The sequence below is a fragment of the Prosopis cineraria genome, unplaced genomic scaffold (assembly GCF_029017545.1).
Source record: "Prosopis cineraria cultivar Desert tree isolate PC_DT_omini unplaced genomic scaffold, ASM2901754v1 PC204, whole genome shotgun sequence".
NCBI lineage: Eukaryota > Viridiplantae > Streptophyta > Magnoliopsida > Fabales > Fabaceae > Prosopis > Prosopis cineraria.
This window is the reverse complement of record NW_026555531.1, coordinates 29,735-50,511: the sequence shown is the minus strand read 5'-3', so window position 1 is coordinate 50,511 and position 20,777 is coordinate 29,735. Positions and strand designations below refer to the sequence as shown.

Here is a 20,777-nt window from a genome sequence, read left to right as displayed (position 1 = left end):
ATAGGTGATGTGCCATCACTACTTTTAAATAAAGGTATATTTAGCGAGGAATTGGCGAGAGACTAATCCCTCATTAAATTATCAAATTTTGAATAATATTAACGAGACATTTAGTGAGGGATTCAGTCATTTGCTAAATCCCTCGCTAATTAATGAGAAAAATATAATCTCTTGCTAAATTTAGCGAGTTTTTTTTAGCTGCGAACTAAAACGTAATTTAGTTGGATAAAATAGTATTGTCCCTCACTAAATTCAATTTTTCTAGTAGTAAAAGTGGAATGGGAAGAAAATATGGAAGAAAGAAAATTAGGAAGAAAATTTTCCTTTCTTCCTATTTTTTCTCCCAAAAAATGGTAAACCAAATAGATTGAAGCGAACATAGCCAATTTTTTTTTATTTTATTCAATCAATTTCTAAAAATGTATATATTCCAATGAAACCTCTTCCCAGCTAAAAGTCTCCCATTAGTTTTGCTTATAATTATAAGTCACATTGAAATATATTTATTAGTTTTGCCCAATTGTAAATGGTTTGTCTGGCAACCATTAACTCTTGAATCTCAACAATGTATAAATTATAAGTAGACGAACAAACAAATTTAAAGCAAAATAGTAAACTTCCATGCAGGCATGACGAGCCTCATGGTTGCCTTTTTATTGCAAAATGATATCTGTGTACAAATATATGAAAGAGTACACACAGAATTCTCATAGACCTTGCACAACTCAACACAGAAGCAAGTTAATCATATTGGCATAAGAGTGTACAATGATGTGCGTAGACAATAAAGCCATATCCAATCTCTGACTCTTGTCTCAACGTTATTTTGATGAAATTTTTTTATTCTTTTCATCCTTTCACTTCCCGCGTATATAACTGAAAATATTTTCACCATTAATAATATTTTCTCAGCTTTCAAGGAGTGGACTTTTGATCAACACTTTTTGTTGGAGCATCGTCATGAGGAACAAACTTGCACCAGAACCAGTGTGATTTCCACACTGAGTTCATTTCTTCAATAGGAATACCTTTGGTCTCAGGAAGGAAGAAAGTGATGAAAATGGTCATTATGACAACAAAAGCAGCGAAGAAGAAGAACAGACCAAACTTCATGTGGCAAAGCATGAGCAAAAAGATCTGAGCAATGAGAAATGTGAACACCATATTCACTGCAACATTAATGGCTTGCCCAGCAGATCTGATCTCCAAAGGACACACTTCACTTGGCACAAGCCATCCCAATGGTCCCCAAGACCATGCAAATGCTGCCACGTATGCACATATCAGGAACAATAGCAAGTCTGCTTCACCTTTGCTAAACGAACCTTGTCCACTCACTCCAAACTTCAAAGCTATCATCACTCCCACAGCAATCTGAAAGCAATATAAGTTCTAACATGTCAATACTTCGAAAATCTAAGAGACATAAAGATAGTCTTTAGTTTTATGTATATGTTACCTGGCAAACGAGCATCTGAATTCCACCTTCAAGGAAGAGAATCCTTCTTCCAAATTTATCAACAGTGACGATAGAGACAAGCGTGGCTACGACATTAACGAGTCCGGTAATAACTGCTGACATGAGAGATGCTTCAGCACCGAAGCCAAGAGTCTTAAAAAGAACTGGAGCATAGAACATGATGACATTGATGCCTGTAAGTTGTTGAAAGAATGGAATCAAAGTGCAGAAAGTGACTTGGGGTCTGTATTTAGATTGTGCAATGTTCTTCCATGGGTGTTCCACTTGCTTGGCTGCTTCACTTGCATTAATGAGATCTTGAAGCTCGTCATCAACGTTTTCAGTTCCGCGAATCTTAATCAACATTTCCTTAGCTTTTTCAGTTTTGCCTCGTTCAATCATGGAGTTTGGTGTGTCACCCAAGAAGAGAGATCCAATGCACAGAAAAATGCAGGCACTGCTCCAATACCCAATGAAATTCTCCATCCATTTTCATACTTAGCAGTTCCATAGTTGATAAGGTTCGCGACCAAAATACCAATTGTGATCATCATTTGGAATCCCATGTTAAGTGCTCCTCTTATTTGTGCTGGAGCCATTTCAGACAAGTACACAGGAACAGACTGCAAAATCATAGGAAAGAAAACTATATATATCCCTAATTGTAAAGAAGTTTAATAGTGACGACAGTCTTAAGTATTATATATGTTAATGTTAACTTACTTGGTTACAATACCCCACGCCAAAACCAAGCAATAAACGACCGACGATGAGCATTGCGATGTTTACTGCAAATCCATTCAATAATGCACCGACAAGGAAAAACAATCCACCTAGGAACATTGAAGGTTTACGACCCAGGATTCTTGTAGTGGTCGAAGCAAAGAAAGAAGCAACCAATGCTGCGAGGTATAAGGACGAGGTGAACAACGTAAGAATTTCGTCTTCAAATTTGCAGTACGTGTTCTCATGGACTCCAGACTTTATTCTTCTGTACACAGATGGGAAAAACTTGATCAAAAATGGATCCATGGAAGTGACTCCTCCTGTAATCCCAAGATCGTAACCAAAGAGAAGACCTCCCATGGCTGCCACGAAACATGTGATCAACACGAAGGTTGTGACTTTGCCTTCAAAATGGCTAACTTGACCTTGATCAACAAAAGCACCACCTGCCATATTTGAAACTGGCGATCACTTATTTCAAGCTTATAATAATAATGTTGGATATTTTTTTTCCCTCTATTATTCTAGTGTTGTTTGTATTTGTTTTGTTCTGCTCCTCGGTGTGTGATATGGCTTATATAGGATTTGATGTGATGGAACAAGTGCGAAAAGTAAGTGTTGGTTTCCAAAAAAGTTGATCCGATTCAACTACTTTGTGCCTTTTACGACATAGCACTCGGTCATCAATTCCTGAATTAGGAGTTCTTTCTACCCGACTTCGGTGAACTGCCACAGAGATTTATTCCACAATAGGGATAGTCTTGAGGACGAGTTGTTTCCTATTTTTGATGAATCGATGACTTTTTATTAATATTAATATTAATATTAATTAATAATTATATTTTGACAGAACAAGTTAAATTCCAACTTAAGAGTAGAAAGTTAGTGCATGGAAGATACCATGTGTTTGCAATATATTTAAAAGAAATACTGTTTATAAAATTAATTGTGCTAGTGTAATTTCATATTGATAATTTGAATTGTTTAGGGATACATGTCGTTCAACTATATCATAAAAGTATTCATTAATTGAATTGTTATAAAATTAATGGAAAATAAAAAAGTATATATATCCATAAAGTGTGGGTGATATATAGCTCAATGTTCAAGCTTCAAATAGTGTGACACATATAAATCCCTGCAGCAGTCAAGGTATGATATTATAAATTTTTAATCCTAGATTTAAAAATTAGTGAAGGGTAAATTAGTAATTTGTTGCATTAATTAAGCTAATGATCTTTCTTGATAACTAATGGACTCATTGGACTTGTTGACAACCTAGGAATGGGGTTAGGAATTGCATTTTGCTACCTGGGCCCAATTGGAGCAGCTAAAGTGTGGGCCTGGGCCTTTGTAAGATCCGCCATGGTGGATGCAATGCATCATGGTGAAATGTTAAAAAACTTGATTTATGTACTAGATTTGAATGTTGAGAAATGAGAAGAGTAGAGGAATCAGGAGGGACGCAGAGAGAACGGAGAGTTGAGCTAAGGCACATCATTTTCAATCCCTTGGAGGTGATTTGAGACTAGTGATTGCTTTGGGTTTTTGGGAAAGAAAATATTGATGATTTTTGAAATGGGAGACTTGTGACCGAATCCATTGGTTTCAATGAATTAAGCCATTGAAAGTTATTTTAAGTTTCTAAACCTAGGGTTAGGGTTTATGTAGTGATTTGTAAGTAGGGGTTGATGTTTAAAAAGAACCCTAATGTTGAAATTGATGATTGTGAGTAATGTGAACTATAAAATGATGTTAATCAACCTAATGGGAATTAAATGAAGCTAATAAGCAGTTAAAGTCATTGGGATATTGGGGAAATGAGATTTATGAGTTAGGGTTAGTTGAAAATGGATAAAAATATATGTTTTAAGTTAGTGATTGATGGAATTAGTGCTGTGAATTGTAGAGTGACTTGTTTGAATCCTTTTGAGCAAGGAGGAGGCTCAAGGAATTTACAATTCCACAGGCAACCCTTTTTAGTTTTCAAATAAAACATGAAAGGCCTGTGTGAGACCGGAACAATCAAAATCCACGTTAATCACAAACTAATGCGAATTTTATAGTTTCAACTCTTTTTTTTTTTTAATGTGAGAGTTTCTACTTCATTTCTTTTTATTCTGTATGTTCTTGAGATGGTATTTATGGAGTTCTGGTCAAAAAAGATGGTATTTATGGATGTTTTTGCATAATCCCTCTTTCTATGAGACAAAAATATAAATAATTAAAATTTCTTTTGTAATAAAAATTTAAATAAAATAAATTAAAGTGAAAATTGACAATGAGCATCGATCCGTCCCTTACTCAACCACACCATGCAAATAGGGACTGTTAGAACAAAATATTTAACTTGTCTCAAGATAATTATCAAATAATAAAAAATAACAAGAACAAGATTATCAACCCGAAAATAGAAATGGGCTCGTCAAACAACATTCCTTTTTATAGAAAATATCCATGTGGCAGAACTTCAACAACGAACTCGGGTAAAAAGACCTGCTAATTTAGGAAAATATGACCATATAACATGTCGTAAAAAGGCACAACGACGTTGAATAGGACCATCTTTGTGTAAACAAAACTCTGACTTCTCGTACTTCTTGGATCACATACATCAAATACTATATAAGCCACAACTCACATCGAGTTGAAGAAGAGAGAAAAAAAATACAGTACTTGAAGAAGTAATAATTAAACAAGATTGAGCTTCAAATAAATAAGTTTGAAGTGATTGCTCAATCAATTGAAAAATGGCAGGAGGTGGTTTGGTTGATCAAGGTCAAGTCAAGCATTTTGAGGGCAAAGTCACAGCCTTCGTGTTGGTCACATGTTTCGTGGCAGCCATGGGAGGTCTTCTCTTTGGTTACGATCTTGGGATTACAGGAGGAGTTACTTCCATGGATCCATTCTTGATCAAGTTTTTCCCATCTGTGTACAGAAGAATAAAGTCTGGAGTCCATGAGAACACATACTGCAAATTTGAAGACGAAATTCTTACATTGTTCACCTCGTCCTTATACCTCGCAGCATTAATTGCTTCTTTCTTTGCTTCGACCACTACAAGAATACTGGGTCGTAAACCTTCAATGTTCCTTGGAGGATTGTTTTTCCTTGTTGGTGCATTATTGAACGGCTTCTCAGTAAACATCGCAATGCTTATCATTGGTCGTATATTGCTTGGTTTTGGTGTGGGCTACTGTAATCAAGTAAGTAATCAACGTTTGCATGTCCAACATTTTTTTTTTTTTGGAATTACCAGAGGTAGATGCTAGAATCTTTATATTAAGTATCCTTGAAAATGATTTATTTAACCAAAATAGCTTAAATCATTTTGGTTAAGCACATCCCAATAATTTTATATATTTATAATCTATTTTTTAATTTCTAAACGTGAGATTTTTTTATCTCTAATGTTTTTAAAGGTTTCAAGTCTATTCAATTTTTTTTTCTCTTTCTCTTTAATCTTTTTCTTCTTTCATTTTTTTCTTTTTCTTCAATTTTTTTGTCCATATTGAATGGCTCTTGATTCCATATTAGAATCTTTATAAATATGCTTAAAAATAGTATATTTTATCAAAGTAGTTTAAACTCTCTTGGTTAGACACATCCGAGTTTTATATATTTATAATCTATCTTTTAAAATATGAGGCTTTTTTTATCTCAAATACTGAGTAGCATGTGAGATTGAGCAAGCAACCTCTCCCCAAACAGTATACCATTAGACTAGTCGTTGGCACAATGGCATTTTTCAAGTCCTTCATTTTTTTTTTTTAAATTTTAACATAACTTACTTTCTTTTCAACTATGACAGTCTGTTCCTGTATACTTATCTGAGATGGCTCCGGCAACTATCAGAGGAGCACTCAACATGGGGTTCCAAATGATGATCACAATTGGTATTTTGATCGCAAACCTTATCAACTATGGAACTGCTAAGTATGAAAATGGATGGAGAATTTCATTGGGTGTTGGAGCAGTGCCTGCATTTTTGTTGTGCTTGGGATCACTTTTCTTGGGTGACACACCAAACTCCATGATTGAAAGAGGCAAACAAGAAGAAGCTAAGCAAATGTTGCAGAAGATTCGTGGAATCGAGAACGTTGATGATGAGTTTCAAGATCTGATTAGTGCCAGTGAAGCAGCCAAGCAAGTGGATCACCCATGGAAGAACATTGCCCAATCTAAATACAGACCCCAAATCACTTTCTGCACTTTGATTCCATTCTTCCAACAACTTACAGGCATCAATGTCATCATGTTTTACGCTCCTGTCCTTTTCAAGACTCTTGGCTTCGGTGCTGAAGCATCTCTCATGTCAGCAGTTATTACAGGACTCGTTAATGTTGTAGCCACACTGGTCTCTATCTTCACTGTTGATAAATTTGGAAGAAGGATTCTCTTCCTTGAAGGTGGCATCCAGATGCTTGTTTGCCAGGTAACATACAATTAAAGAATCTATTATATTATATTTATATCTCTTTCAGATTTTCTAAGTACTGACATGTTAGAACTTGTATTGCTTTCAGATTGCTGTGGGAGTGATGATAGCTTTGAAGTTTGGAGTGAGTGGACAAGGTTCATTTAGTAAAGGTGAAGCAGACTTGCTATTGTTCTTGATATGTGCATACGTCGCAGCATTTGCATGGTCTTGGGGACCATTGGGATGGCTTGTGCCAAGTGAAGTATGTCCTTTGGAGATCAGATCTGCTGGGCAAGCCATTAATGTTGCAGTGAATATGGTGTTCACATTTCTCATTGCTCAGATATTTTTGCTCATGCTTTGTCACTTGAAGTTTGGTCTCTTCTTCTTCTTCGCTGCTTTTGTTGTCGTAATGACCATTTTCATCACTTTCTTCCTTCCTGAGACCAAAGGTGTTCCAATTGAAGAAATGAACTCAGTGTGGAAGTCACACTGGTTCTGGAACAAGTTTGTTCCTCTTGACGTTGACACAAAAAGTCACGATCAGAAGACCAATCCATGAAGTTGCTAAATGGGGAGAGATTTTCATGTTGGATATATAATAACATGACAAGTGAAAAGAATTGTTGAAATCAATAAAAAAAAATTAAAGTCAATAATCTTCAGATGATGTCGAAAAACTGAATAAATCATTCAGTTCTTTTCGGAGCTTGCACATCACTTTGATTTGCTAATATGAAGTTTGTTTCTCCAGAGAGACTTGTATCCTTTTACTTAATTAGGAATTATAGTTTATCTATGCTTTCGGATTATTTTACTTTCACTTCTATGCCTAAACTTTTATTATTATTTTTTGGTTCGAAATCATCGTCAAAACTAAAGCGGTAATATATACATGTCAAAATTAAAGTAACATAAATATATAATTCTAAACTAAAACTTCCTTGAAATAAAAAGTCATAAGGGGTAATTAAGGGATAAAAATGAAATTTAAGACAACATCAATGCATTAAATTATTAAAACTAAATAAAATCTATAACATATAATCTATATCTATAATATATAATAATTATGGTTGGATAGGTTCTGTAGATCAACGGTACTCACCTGACTTTTTTTCGTCTTCTTTTTTTTTTAAATTTTTCATAATAAATTATTTAAAAAAAAATGATATAGTAAACAAAATTAAATGATAATGAGCACCTCACAATATAAAAAGATATATATGGAACCAAATAAAAAATAAATTGTAAATATAAAAATTACTCCCTCTGTTAAAAAACGTAAGATATTCTTAATCAAATCTCACCTTTTAATAAAATAGTTACCTAATTTCTAACTAACCTTATCTTTTTATATTTATTCCTATTAAATACCCTATAATAAATATAAAGTCATTCATTAATAAGGGCTTTTCTATAAAAAAAAGTAATGATTACACTTCAAAAGACTACAAATGCCTTATATTTATTAACATTTAATTCCTCAAAAAATATTTTGTATTTTTAAATAGAGGGAGTATAATAAAAAAAATATGCATGTAACCTACACTAAAATTAAAATTTGTAAAAAAATAAAGTTGTTATGCAATCTTATGAGACAATTTTTATTTTTATAATTTTAATTTATATAGAATAATAAGTTCTAAATAAAATATTTTGTTGCTTATTTTTAATATGTAAAAAGTAATAATTTGTACAATAAAATAAATTGTAATTCATAGTTTTAAGAGTCGTTTAGTTAATAGAAGGAATATGAACGTAATGAATTAAATAAACAAAACCAAAAATAAAGTCTTCATTTTAGTGAGATAAGTTAATTTCACATTTATCTTGATATTATCCTTTTCATGAATCATATCTCATTTCTACTTAATTCTCCTGAATTATTTTATTTAATTTTACTTATTTTTTCTTTTACATTTTATCCATATTAAAAATTTTCATTTCATTTGTCCTATTTTTTTAACAAATGTAACAAGTTAAAATTTTATTTTCTTTTTATTCTATACTATCCGAACTAAGAGCTAATAGCACGGGGGAAAAGTCTAGTTAAGAGATAAAAGTGAATCTTATTATGAAGTACAATGAAAAAAAAAAAATTTTTTTAAACAAAAAATGTATTTTAGTTAATAAACCAAACTTAAAATCTGTTGTTTAATTATCTCATTTTAATTCATGATTTTTTAATTAAAAAAACATAGATGCATATGAGATAATTAAATAATAAAATACCGAATATATACCTACCTTACACAAACTAATCAAATAATTAAATTTAGTTGGGCTAATGTATCATGTATTAAAATATATTTTTTCATATTTGACTTAAGTAATAGAGGAGTTTTGAGAAAATATGAAAAAACCATAATTGAAATCCCAACCTTAGTTTCTTGTTTAACAATTAATGAGGGACATTCCAAGAAAAATGTATTTAATGTTCCAAAAGGTGGCTAATATTTCAGACATGTGGTTTACAAAGCAAGCTAATCCATATATTTATTAGCTTTTTTAAACATGTGGTCAAAGGTTTGTCTAGTCAATCTCATGGCAAGTTTCTTGATTTGGTAGTTTGGACGAGAGGGTGATTTGTTGTGAAATCATGCTAGATAATCATGATAGCATTAAGAGAGTTAGTATAGACATTGACTTTTCGTGAACTTGCTATTCTAACAAATGTTGAGGCTTTATGAGGATACCCAAAAGCTTAACGACAATGCTGAGATAATAATTAAGGTAAAAGCATGGTCTGCATGATGTAGTTGAGAAGAGCTAAAAGAACAGGATTTATGAGGACTGTTTTTTCAGCAGTGATGAGATGCCCTTCCAAGTAGACATATGTGACTTCGTTTTTTCGGTTAGCAGAGCAAATGTTAACTTGGAGGCCCATGAATGATAAGAATCTTGAGATATTTGCCAATATTTTCTGGTGAGGGGATTTTTCCAAATCATCACTAATATGCAAGACTCTATTAATATTGGTATTCTTGGAGTAATAGAGCTTAGATTTAGTAGTGCCAATTTTCTACCCACAATTGCATAACTGGGCAAGACATTGATGAAAAGTCAATGCTTAAGCCCTACCTAATTTCCGGCTTAAACATATAGAAGCCCAACAAACCAAACCCATTCTATGGACTTTAGATTTACTAGCAAATGTAGTTACCGGAACAATTCTTAAAAGAATTGGAAAGTGATGTTGATTGTTCTTTCTACCAATCTAATACGTCTAATTCTCTAACCCATCACTTGTCATGAGTTTCGGCATTAACATGTAACAAAGTAACTAAAAGAAGAAGGTATGTAGATCGAACACGACTTGCTTGTATTTCTATGATGAAACTTACGTTTTGTGTTCAAGTTTATTGAAGAATATACACAAGTAATTTTCATGAATCATATACAACTCTATACACATAAAAGCAAACTTATTATTTGCGAAAGATAGATGTATGAACTTTGAAAAAGATCAAGTCACATCTATATCCACGTCTCCTGATTCTTCTCACACTTATGATTCATCAGTGTATGCTAATTATATAATCTTTCTTCTTATGTTTTTTTTTTTTTGGGAAATCAACTTCAAGGCTTGCGGTTATTGTAGCCAAGAACATTAGGTGAAGCCATGCGACTACTGGCGGGAACAATCTTGCCCCAAAACCAATGTGACTTCCAAACAAGGTGCATTTCTTCAATGGGCACGTTCTTGGTCTCTGGGAGGAGCAGAGCAACAAAAATGGTCATGATGAGGACAAAGCCAGCGAAGAAGAAGAAGAGACCAAACTTCAAGTGGCAAAGCATGAGGAGGAAGATCTGAGCAATGATGAAGGTGAAGAACATGTTGACAGCGACGTTCACGGCTTGGCCGGCCGATCGGATTTCGAGAGGGCAGATTTCACTTGGCACTAACCAACCCAAAGGTCCCCAAGACCAAGCATATGCTGCAACATATGCGCATATTAAGACTAGAAGAACATCAGCCTCTACTTTGCTAAATGAACCTTGACCACTCACTCCAAACTTCAAAGCTATCATCACTCCAACTGCAACCTGGAAGCAATTAATTAAACGAAATGTATCAGCACAGTTTGGAATTGCCAGAGAGATTTTAACATGCATGCAGGACGAGGCATTTGATATTATATATATAAGAACTGGAACGTTTGGTTAGATGTAAAAAAAAAAAAAATATATATATATATATATATAGACACACACATACCCATGCCACCGCCCTTTTAAATGAGAATCCTTTTTTTTTTTTGGAAATTAAGGATCGTTTTTCAATATATAAGGTATTTTATGAAATTTTAAGGAAAATTATTAATGTCTTTTTACATAAAATGCCCCTCAAAGTATAAGAATTACTTACCTCCCATTATTTTGCTTTGATAATATTTTAATTAATAACTAGCACTCCATTCGGTATTAATATAAGGCAAATTTTAAGAGTTTTTTTGTCTTTAATGTATAGCGAAGTTAGAGTAATTAATGTTTACTAGTGTTGCCCTTTGTTTATTTATTAATGTTTAAATTCATAGATAACATTTTATTATAGTTATTAATTGCAAAGAGGCAAAATTGTAAAGTTACATATTTTTTAAAAAAATTTCAAGAATATATATACTATTTGTCAATAAGCATGAAGTTGATTAAGTTTGTTTTATATTAAGGACCAGAAAGAATATTAAAGAAGGGCAAAGTTGAAAAAATTTTAAGGTTTTAATAATTATATGTCTACTACTACTTCCATTGCATTATATTTGTCATCTTGGGAAAAAAATGGGATTATCTAAATCAAAATGGGGTCATCTAAAAAAATTGTTTCATATATGTCATTTTAGACTACAAAACAAAAAATGTTTAGTTTATGACATTTTTCTTATTTTACCCTTACAGCAATATTCTGCTACTGCCTGCTGCATGGTTTTAGAGGTATTAAAATACGGGATATAATGTGGGGCAAACTTGATAAGATATGCCATATATTTTCTACTTATTTGTTATATTTTTTTAATCCATGTACAATAACCTTGAACGACAAATATAATGAAACAATTATGATGATTTTTCTTTTCGCCTTAAATTATAACATACTTTAAGAGAAAATTTAGTGTCTCAACATATAAAAGATTTTAATAAGAATAACATTTTATTAATAATATTTTTTTCAATATTATCCTTTCTATATATACTCTTTATTTAATATTCTTTTATAAATAGAGTATTAAATAAAAGAAATTTTTAAAAGTTTATATTCTTATTTTAAAAAAAATAAATTGTAAAGTATATTTAATATACTTTATTGATATACGTAATTTTGTTTATAAGTATTTTATAATTTGGCCTATGTGAAATACTTCAAGTACAGATACCTGGCAAACAAGCATTTGGACGCCACCTTCAAGGAACAAAATCCTTCTTCCAAATTATCAACAGTGAGTATAGAAACAAACGTGGCTCCGACATTGACAACACCAGTAATAACTGCTGACATGAGTGAAGCTTGAGCACCAAATCCAAGAGTCTTAAACAGAACTGGTGCATAGAACATGATCACATTGATGCCTGTTAGTTGCTGGAAAAATGGAATACAAGAGCAAAAAGTAATTTGAGGTCTATATTTAGGTTGTGATATGTTCTTCCATGGATGTTCTACTAGCTTAGCTTCTTCACTCGCATCAATCAGATCTTGAAGCTCGTCGTCCACGTTCTCTGTTCCTCGAATCTTGATCAGCATTGCTTTGGCTTCTTCGTGTTTGCCTCTTTCAATCATGGAGTTTGGTGTGTCGCTCAAGAACAGTGATCCTAAACACAGCAAAAATGCAGGCACTGCTCCTAGACCTAACGAAATTCCTCCATCCGTGTTTGTACTTTGCAGTGCCGTAGTTTATAAGGTTTGCGATCAAAATACCAATTGTTATCATCATTTGGAATCCCATGTTCAGTGCTCCTCTAATCTTTGCCGGAGCCATTTCAGATAAGTACACCGGAACAGACTGTGAAAATAGATATGAAAGAATTATTAGATTTTTAGAGTGCTGAGTAGACCTGAATCTCACAGGATAAAATTGGGTTAAATAATTAATATATAATTAAAAATACTATAAACTTGAATTCTGAGATTTTCAGTTAAAATAGACTGTCATCTGACTAATTTGTCTTTTTGTTCTCTCACCCGTTAAGTAGTCAATTTCCATACCTAAATAATAAATTACAATATTGATGATTTTAAGACGGAAGCAAATCCTCTAAAATTGAGATCCTTGAATTCCTAATTTATTATTTTTTTATAAAACATAAATTGATTGAAATTCTTCTTGTCTAATGATGCACTATTTGTCCCCTCCAATGGCCACATAACTACAACAAATACATTCTACGTCAGTTATTTGTATGGTGCCAGTAGTGAAACCAAGTCCCTAAATTAAGTCAGGATGCAAGATGACTTATTTTAAAAATTAATAGTTTTTAAAAAATAATAATTTAATAGTTAAAAATAATAACTTCTTTATGACTAAAATTATAATAATATAAATAAACTGGTCATTATCTTTTTTTAAAAAATTATATTTAACAAGTTGATATAGTCTTTATATAACTAAATATAGCCTTCATATCTTAACTTATCATTAATATATTAAATGTCTAATAAACTTTTGAATCCAAATATTTTTTATTTAGTCTAGGTGTTCAAAATATTATGAATAAGGGTACAAAGTTGTAAATTTTACATTCCCTACTTTTAATTTTTGAAAAAACCACGATTGCATTTGCTCCTTAATTTTTTGTAAAAATTGGGGAAATTATTTTTATGCCCCCACATTTTAAAGATATTCAATTTTACCCCTTGTATGCTTCTCTAGATCCGTCACTGTTATGTCATGCCACACATGAAGGGAAGCATTTAAAAAGGCGATGCTATAACACTTAATTACTTACTTGATTACAGTATCCCACACCAAAGCCAAGCAAAATACGGCCAATGATAAGCATTGCAATGTTTACTGCCAAGCCATTCAACAGAGCACCGGCAAGAAAAAACAATCCACCTGAGAACATTGAAGGTTTACGTCCTAGGATTCTTGTAGTGGCAGAAGCAAAGAAAGAAGCAACCAATGCTGCAATGTACAATGAGGATGTGAACAATGTAAGGATCTCGTTATCGAATTTACAATACGTGTTCTCATGCAAGCCAGCTTTCATTTGTCTATGCACAGATGGGAAAAACTTGGCCAAGAATGGCTCCATGGACGTCACTCCTCCTGTAATTCCAAGATCATAACCAAACAGAAGACCTCCCATGGCCGCCACGAAGCATGTAACGAGCACGAATGCCGTCACGTTGCCCTCATAATGCCTTGCTTGACCTTGATCAATATAAACTCCGCCCGCCATTTTTGAATTTGCAAGTAGTTTTCAGATTAATAATATATACTGTGTATGTTCTAGCTCTAAACCTATTTCTTGTGGGGTAATTTGTGTGTGTGTGTGTGTGTGTGTATACAATTTGTATGAAAAGAATCAGAGAAAAGCTAGAGGAAGTTTTATTTTTTTCTTTCTTACAATGAAGAACTTGTGTGCGTATATATAGAAGAGCATTGTGGGTTTTTAGAGGTGTCAAAGTAACAGTTATGGTTTCCTAAATTAGAAGTCTTTAATCTTCAATCGAGTTCGAAGTAGAAGTATTGCCATAGGGATACACCCTAGTAAATCGTCCTCTGACTAAGTTATTGTTCTCTATTTTTGAATGGATAAGTTTATTTATTATTTTTAAATTTTTCTAATTTTATGCGTTAATTATTTTGATGTATACAAATGACATTCAATCAACTAAGAACAAATTGGCTTGGAGAACAATGTTTTAGTTATCTAATGAGGTCCCATTTAAAATTATTGATATGCATCACCCGTATTTAAATGTAAGCAATTTTTTTCCAACTCACCGTATAGTTTTAAAAAGTTGGTTAAACATAATAATCATATTTGAAATTAAAAAATTGGATTAAAATATTCTTATAATTAATTTTTAGGGTCAAGTTATTATTTTGCCTCTAAACTATTATCAAAAGAGTAACATTGCCCTTAAACTACTTATTGTAGCAATGTTGTCCCTGCCATTTAAACGTCCATTAATTATAACTAGTGAGACCCATTTTTTATGAGTTAAGATACAATTTTTTCTCTAAACTATTTTTAGAAGAGCAATGTTATCCTCACCGTTTAAAAATCATAAACATCTGTTAATTATAACTAGTGAGACCTACTTGTCATTATCTCTCTCTAGTTAATATTGAATATGGTCAGGATTTCAACTAGACTGTGGCATTCCGTTGCTAAATTGGTTTTTGGGTAACCACTTTATGATACTCTATGTATAGGCTTCTTTTTGTTTACAATGCATATGAGAGAGTCTATTTATTTATGATAGTTAATTTTATTGGTTGATCCACTCAAGACAATAAAAAATGACCTTTTTACCTAGAAAATTGTTTATATGCTTTTTGTTGAATTAAGAGCTCCTCTTGTAATATTGTAAGTATGAATTTATACTTCAAATATTATAATATTTGCCACCGAAGAAAATTAGTACCAACATTGAGTATCTTCTCAATGTATAGTTTAGGACTCGTTGGAATGTTGGTGAAGAATATCATGACATAGATAAATGCTTTCACATAACTATTGGATGTTAGAAAGGATGTGAATGGAATGGCACTAATATAAAAAGTATTTTTCATCATCTCTCTCTAGTTAACGGACGTTTATGACTTTTAAATGCTGGGGACAACATTGCTTTGATTTAATTAATTTAGAAGTAACATTGCTCCTTTGAGAATAATGAAGGGGCAAAATTGCACCTTAACTCATGAAAAGCAAGTCCCATTAGCTACGAATGTTTAAATGACGAGGGCAATATTACTCCAATTTAATTAGTTGAGGGGCAATATTACTCCAATTTAATCAGTTTAGGGGCAACATTGCTATGATGAGTAATTTAAGGAAAAAATTGCTTCTCTAAAAATAGTTTAGGGATAAAATTACACATTAACCCTAACTTTTAATTTGTGAAGGAATTAAGTTTTTCTCATAAATAAATTACTCTAATTTTATAAAGGGAAAATTGAGGAAAATGTGTGATAAATATTTTTTCAATTTATAATTTTTCTTATGCAAAAATAATGAAACACATGATATAGTTTCTCCTATAATAAAAAAAAAACGGAGGTAGTAAATGCAATTAGATTGTGATTATCTGAATTGTTTCCCCAATGCATGGTGTACGTGTGAAATTATATTTGACATTGAAGCAAATGAAACTTTTCTTTCACTCAAAAAAGTAATTAATGTTTGGTTGAAAATATTAACTTAAATATGTTATATTTATTATAATTATTATGTTATGGATGTTCATAACTCATAGCCCTTAGAATTTCTTTATCTTTAATGTCCTCATGAATAGCATGGAAGGAGTTTCTTAGTCTTAATAGCTTATAACCTTCAAAGGTTATATAATATACTATTATATGCCTTATTATACCTTTGTAACATTAGGATAAGACTTGAATAGTTGGAGGTCTATAAATAGAGGTTATGTCCAAAACATGTGTATACTAATGAATAAGAATTCTCCTCCATTATTTTCTCTTCATTTCTTGTATTGTCTTTTCCTTCTTTACTCTTCACATTAACTATATTTACGACACGTTATCAGCATGATTTCACTCTGAAAATAAGGTATGAGCTTTTAGTTAGATTAATGTGTTCTTATATTATATATATAACTATATTTTATATTCTTGTTTTATTAACATTCATGGTTATGTTGTTATATTTTATTGTTTTATTTCTATCATTTCATTTCCTAGTTATAAAGTAATTTTAAATTTCTCTATTTTATTCATTTAAAAATAATCATGTGATCAGTAATTTAATTTAATCAAGTCCCATTTGACATCCATTGCTTTATTTTTATTATTTTTTGTTATATATTTTATGAGGATTGATATACTTATTTTTCTTTCTTTATATTTATGTATTTGATGTCATCATCATGATTATTATTATTATTCATTGCTTTATGATTTTTATTTGTTATTTTTATTATTATTTTGGTCCTCCATTAAATTAATACTATATATACATATTATACATTTTGTGTTTGTTTATGTGTGTGTATTGATCAATTTATGTTATTAACATAATTTTTTTATCATATAAAATATTTATTTAACCATCAATTTATTTGCTTTACCGCATTTCTTTATCTTTATTATGCTTTATTTGTTTAGTAAGTTTGGTTATTTATATTGTGTTTCTTTATATTGTGCCTCTTTCTATTGTGTTTTATTATAAATTATTTTAGCATGTATGTGTGAAATATGTTTTTTTTTACTATAGTATTTATTTAATATGCTTTATTTATTAATTTGTCATAATTCTAATTGTTATTATTATTTTAGTTTGAATCATGGCAATCTCACCAGACTTGAATTTATGGCTCTTGATACTATAGGAAAGAATTATCTATCATAGGTGCTAGATGTTGAAATTCATCTAGACGCCAAAGGTCTAGGAAATGCAATTTTACCTAAAAATCAAGCAAGTAGTCAAGATAAGGCTAAGGCAATGATATTCCTTCATCATCATCTTCATGAGGGGCCAAAAGCTGAATACCTTACAGTAAAAAGATCCACTAGAATTAGGAATTAACCTAAAGAAAGGTATGACCATCAGAAAATGGTAATTTTACCTAAAGCCCGATATGAATCGATGCATTTGAGGTTACAAGATTTTAAAATTGTAAGTAAATATAATTCAATAATTTTTAAAATAATTTCTCAATTGAAATTATATGGTGAGAAAATCAATTATGAGAACTTATTATAAAGACATTTTTAAATTTTTAGACTTCAAATGTGTTCTTGCAGTAACAATATCATGAAAAAGGTTTTAAAAAGTATTCTGAACTAATTTCTTGTCTTCTTACACCTGAACAAAATAATGAGCTGCTGATGACAAATTATGAAATCTGTCCCACTGGATTAGCTCCATTACCTGAAGCGAATGTGACTATACGTAGTAATTATCGTGGTCGTGGTCGTGGCTGTGGCAGGGGACGTGCTAATTACCATTATAATGGTGGTAGTGATACTAATTATAATCCTAATACCTACTAAAAGAAGAAAAATAATGAAGGACAAAAAAAGAGATAAGAGCGGCCCTTGAAAAGCTATTGAAAATCAGTGTTATCGATGTGGTATGAAGGGACATTGGTCACTTACCTATCATACGCGCATTTAGCAAAGCTTTATCAAGCCTCCATCAAAAGAAATTCAAATAATGTGGAATCAAATTTCACTTTTCAAAATGATGATGTTGAGGCACATTTTGCATACAAAAATGATGATATTAATGAGTTGGATGATATTAATGGCCTTGATGCTATGGCACACTTGAAGGTAGGTGGTTTCTTTAAAATCAGGATTAGACAAGTTTGGTTGAAAAATAATTAAAATAATTTGGGTTATGTTTTGGATTATGTTTTGTTTATGTTTCTTGTTTTCTTGTAATTTAGGTTATGTTTCATTTAGCTTTCTTGTTTTCTTGTAATAAAAGCATTATTGCTATGAATAAATTTCATTTCATTAAGTTTTTATTTTAATACATTATCTTTCTTTTGTTGAAGAATGTGGATATTTTCTTTTTTTTTCACTGGACACAAGAATGAAGATATATGTCTCATGGATAGTGCTACAACGTACACTATACTTAAAAATAAAAAATATTTTACTTGTTTAACATAAGAGATGGAAGCGTCAATACCATAACGGGTAATACTAAATTAATTGATGGCTCTGGAAGAATAATTATAATATTACCCAAAGGAACAAAATTATTACAGATGATGCATTATATTCATCTAAGTCTCAAATAAATTTATTAAGTTTTAAAGATATCCACTGAAATGGGTATTATATTGAGACTACAAGTGAGAAAGATATTAAATATCTACATATTACAGATATTAGATCTAGAAAGAAATGTTCTTAGAGAAATTATCCGCATTATCTTCTAGTTTGTACTACACAATTATTAGAACAGTTGAAATAAATGTAATAGTCAACAAAAAGTTTACTAATCAAGATACATTTATTGTTTAGCATGACCGGTCAGGCCATCTCGGTTCAATTATAATGCAAAGAATTATTAAAAAATCACATGACATCCATTGAAAAACCAAAAAATTTCTCAATTTAAGGATTTTTCATGTGCTGCTTGTTTTCAAGGAAAATTAATTAAAAGATCTTCAATTGCAAAAGTAGGAATTAAATCTCTTACTTTTCTTGAACATATCCAAGGGGATATATGTGGACCTATCCGTCCACCATGTGGACTATTCAGATATTTTATGGCTTTAATAGAGGCATCTACAAGATGGTCACATGTGAGTTTGTTATCAACATGTAATTTAGCATTTTTTTAGATTACTTGTCCAAATAATTTGATTAAGAGCATAGTTTCCAGATTATGCAATTAAGACCATTCGTCTTGATAATGCAAGTGAATTTTTGTCATAAATTTTTGATGAATATTGCATATCAACTGGAATAACAATTGAAAAATTTGTTGCTCATGTCCACACTCAAAATGGTTTAGCAGAATTATTCACTAAACGCCTCTAATTGATAGCTAGACTAATGCTGTTAAGGAAAAAACTTCCTATTTTTGCATGCGGACATGTGACTTTACATGTAGTAGCACTTGTGCATATCAGGCCAACAAATCATTATAAATTTTTCCCATTACAATTGGCTTTTGGTCAGGAGCTAAATATTTTTCATTTTAGAATTTTTAGATCTGTGGTATTTGTTCCTATTGCTCCACTATAAAGCACAAAAATGGGACCTCAAAGAAGGTTGGGAATATATGTTAGTTTTGAATCTCCTTCTATAATCAAGTATCTAGAACTATTAACTAAAAATTTATTCATGGAACATTTTGACCATTGCCATTTTGATGAAACAATTTTCTCGACATTAGGGGAGAAAATAAGCAGCTAGAAAAAGAAATTACATAGAATAAATTATCATTATCTCATCTAGATCCTCATACAAAGCAATGTGAACTTGAAGTTAAAAGAATAATTCATTTGCAAAATATTTCAAATTAATTGCCAGATACATTTACTAACCTTAAAAGAATTACCAAATCTCATATTCCAGTTGAAAATATTCCTATTAGAATCAATGTGTTAGTAGGACAATTAGAATGTGCAAATGAATCTAAGCCATGTTTGAAATGTGGTAGACCAATTGGTTTCAAAGATAAAATTTCTAGAAAGAAGAAAGGAACACAAAATAAAGATGGCATAATAGAGGAGGCTGGTACTCTAGAAGAGTATGAAGACATAACTAATCAAAATACCTCAAAGAGATCCAAGTACCTGAAGATAATAAAGAGATCTCGATAAGTTATGTCACCATAAGAAAAAGATGGAATCAAAAAAATATGGTCGTCGACGACATATTTTCATATAATGTTGCTGTGGAAATAATCAATCAAAATGAGGATATGATTGGCCAAAATGGAAAGATGTAATTCTAAAATTAAATTCACTTTCAAAATGTGAAGTTTTTGGACCTATAGTCTAAATATTTAATAGTGTAAAGCAAGTTGGATATAGATGGGTATTTGTGTGAAAACGAAATGAGAAAAATGAAGTTATTAGATATAAAGCATGACTAGTAGCACAAGGATTTTTGCAAAAATCTGGTATTAATTATGAAGAGACATATTGTCCAATGGTGGATACAATCACATTAAGATATTTAATTAGTCTGGCAGTACATAGAAAACTTGATATGCACCTAATGGATATTGTTACAGCCTATCTATATGGCTCTTTAGATACAAAAATTTATATGAAAATCCCTGAAGGATTTAAATTGCTAGAAGCATGTAAAGATTCTTGAGAAAAATATATAATTTGTTTGCATAAATCTTTGTATGGACTGAACCAATCTGAAAGGATGTGGTATAATCATTTCAGTGAATATTTGTTGAATGAAGGTTATAAAAATGATTCAATCTCTCCATGTATTTTTATAAAGAGAAATGGGTCAGAGTTTATTATAATTGCTATCTATGTAAATGATTTAAATATAATTG

General features: G+C 31.3%; 1 protein-coding gene and 2 pseudogenes across 1 annotated transcript; 1 reads left to right on the top strand and 2 right to left on the bottom strand.

Moving 5' to 3' along the window:
* Positions 1 to 597: 597 nt before the first annotated feature.
* On the bottom strand, positions 598 to 2,704 carry LOC129295859 (sugar transport protein 10-like; annotated as a pseudogene).
* Positions 2,705 to 4,799: 2,095 nt separating this feature from the next.
* Positions 4,800 to 7,195, top strand: LOC129295857 (sugar transport protein 10-like). The gene is made up of 3 exons (XM_054934445.1): positions 4,800 to 5,391; positions 5,997 to 6,620; positions 6,712 to 7,195. Exons 1-3 carry the CDS (start codon positions 4,936 to 4,938, stop codon positions 7,165 to 7,167), a joined length of 1,536 nt encoding a protein of 511 aa, XP_054790420.1. The 5' UTR covers positions 4,800 to 4,935; the 3' UTR covers positions 7,168 to 7,195.
* Positions 7,196 to 10,098: 2,903 nt separating this feature from the next.
* Positions 10,099 to 14,074, bottom strand: LOC129295856 (sugar transport protein 10-like; annotated as a pseudogene).
* Between the last annotated feature and the right edge of the window lie 6,703 nt (positions 14,075 to 20,777).

Bases quoted from the DNA above. Each gene is read 5' to 3' on its own strand.
- LOC129295857 (XM_054934445.1), top strand. From the start codon at position 4,936: ATGGCAGGAGGTGGTTTGGTTGATCAAGGTCAAGTCAAGCATTTTGAG. The intron at 5,392-5,996 runs GTAAGTAATCAA...CAACTATGACAG, and splicing joins GTGTGGGCTACTGTAATCAA to TCTGTTCCTGTATACTTATC. The intron at 6,621-6,711 runs GTAACATACAAT...TATTGCTTTCAG, and splicing joins TCCAGATGCTTGTTTGCCAG to ATTGCTGTGGGAGTGATGAT.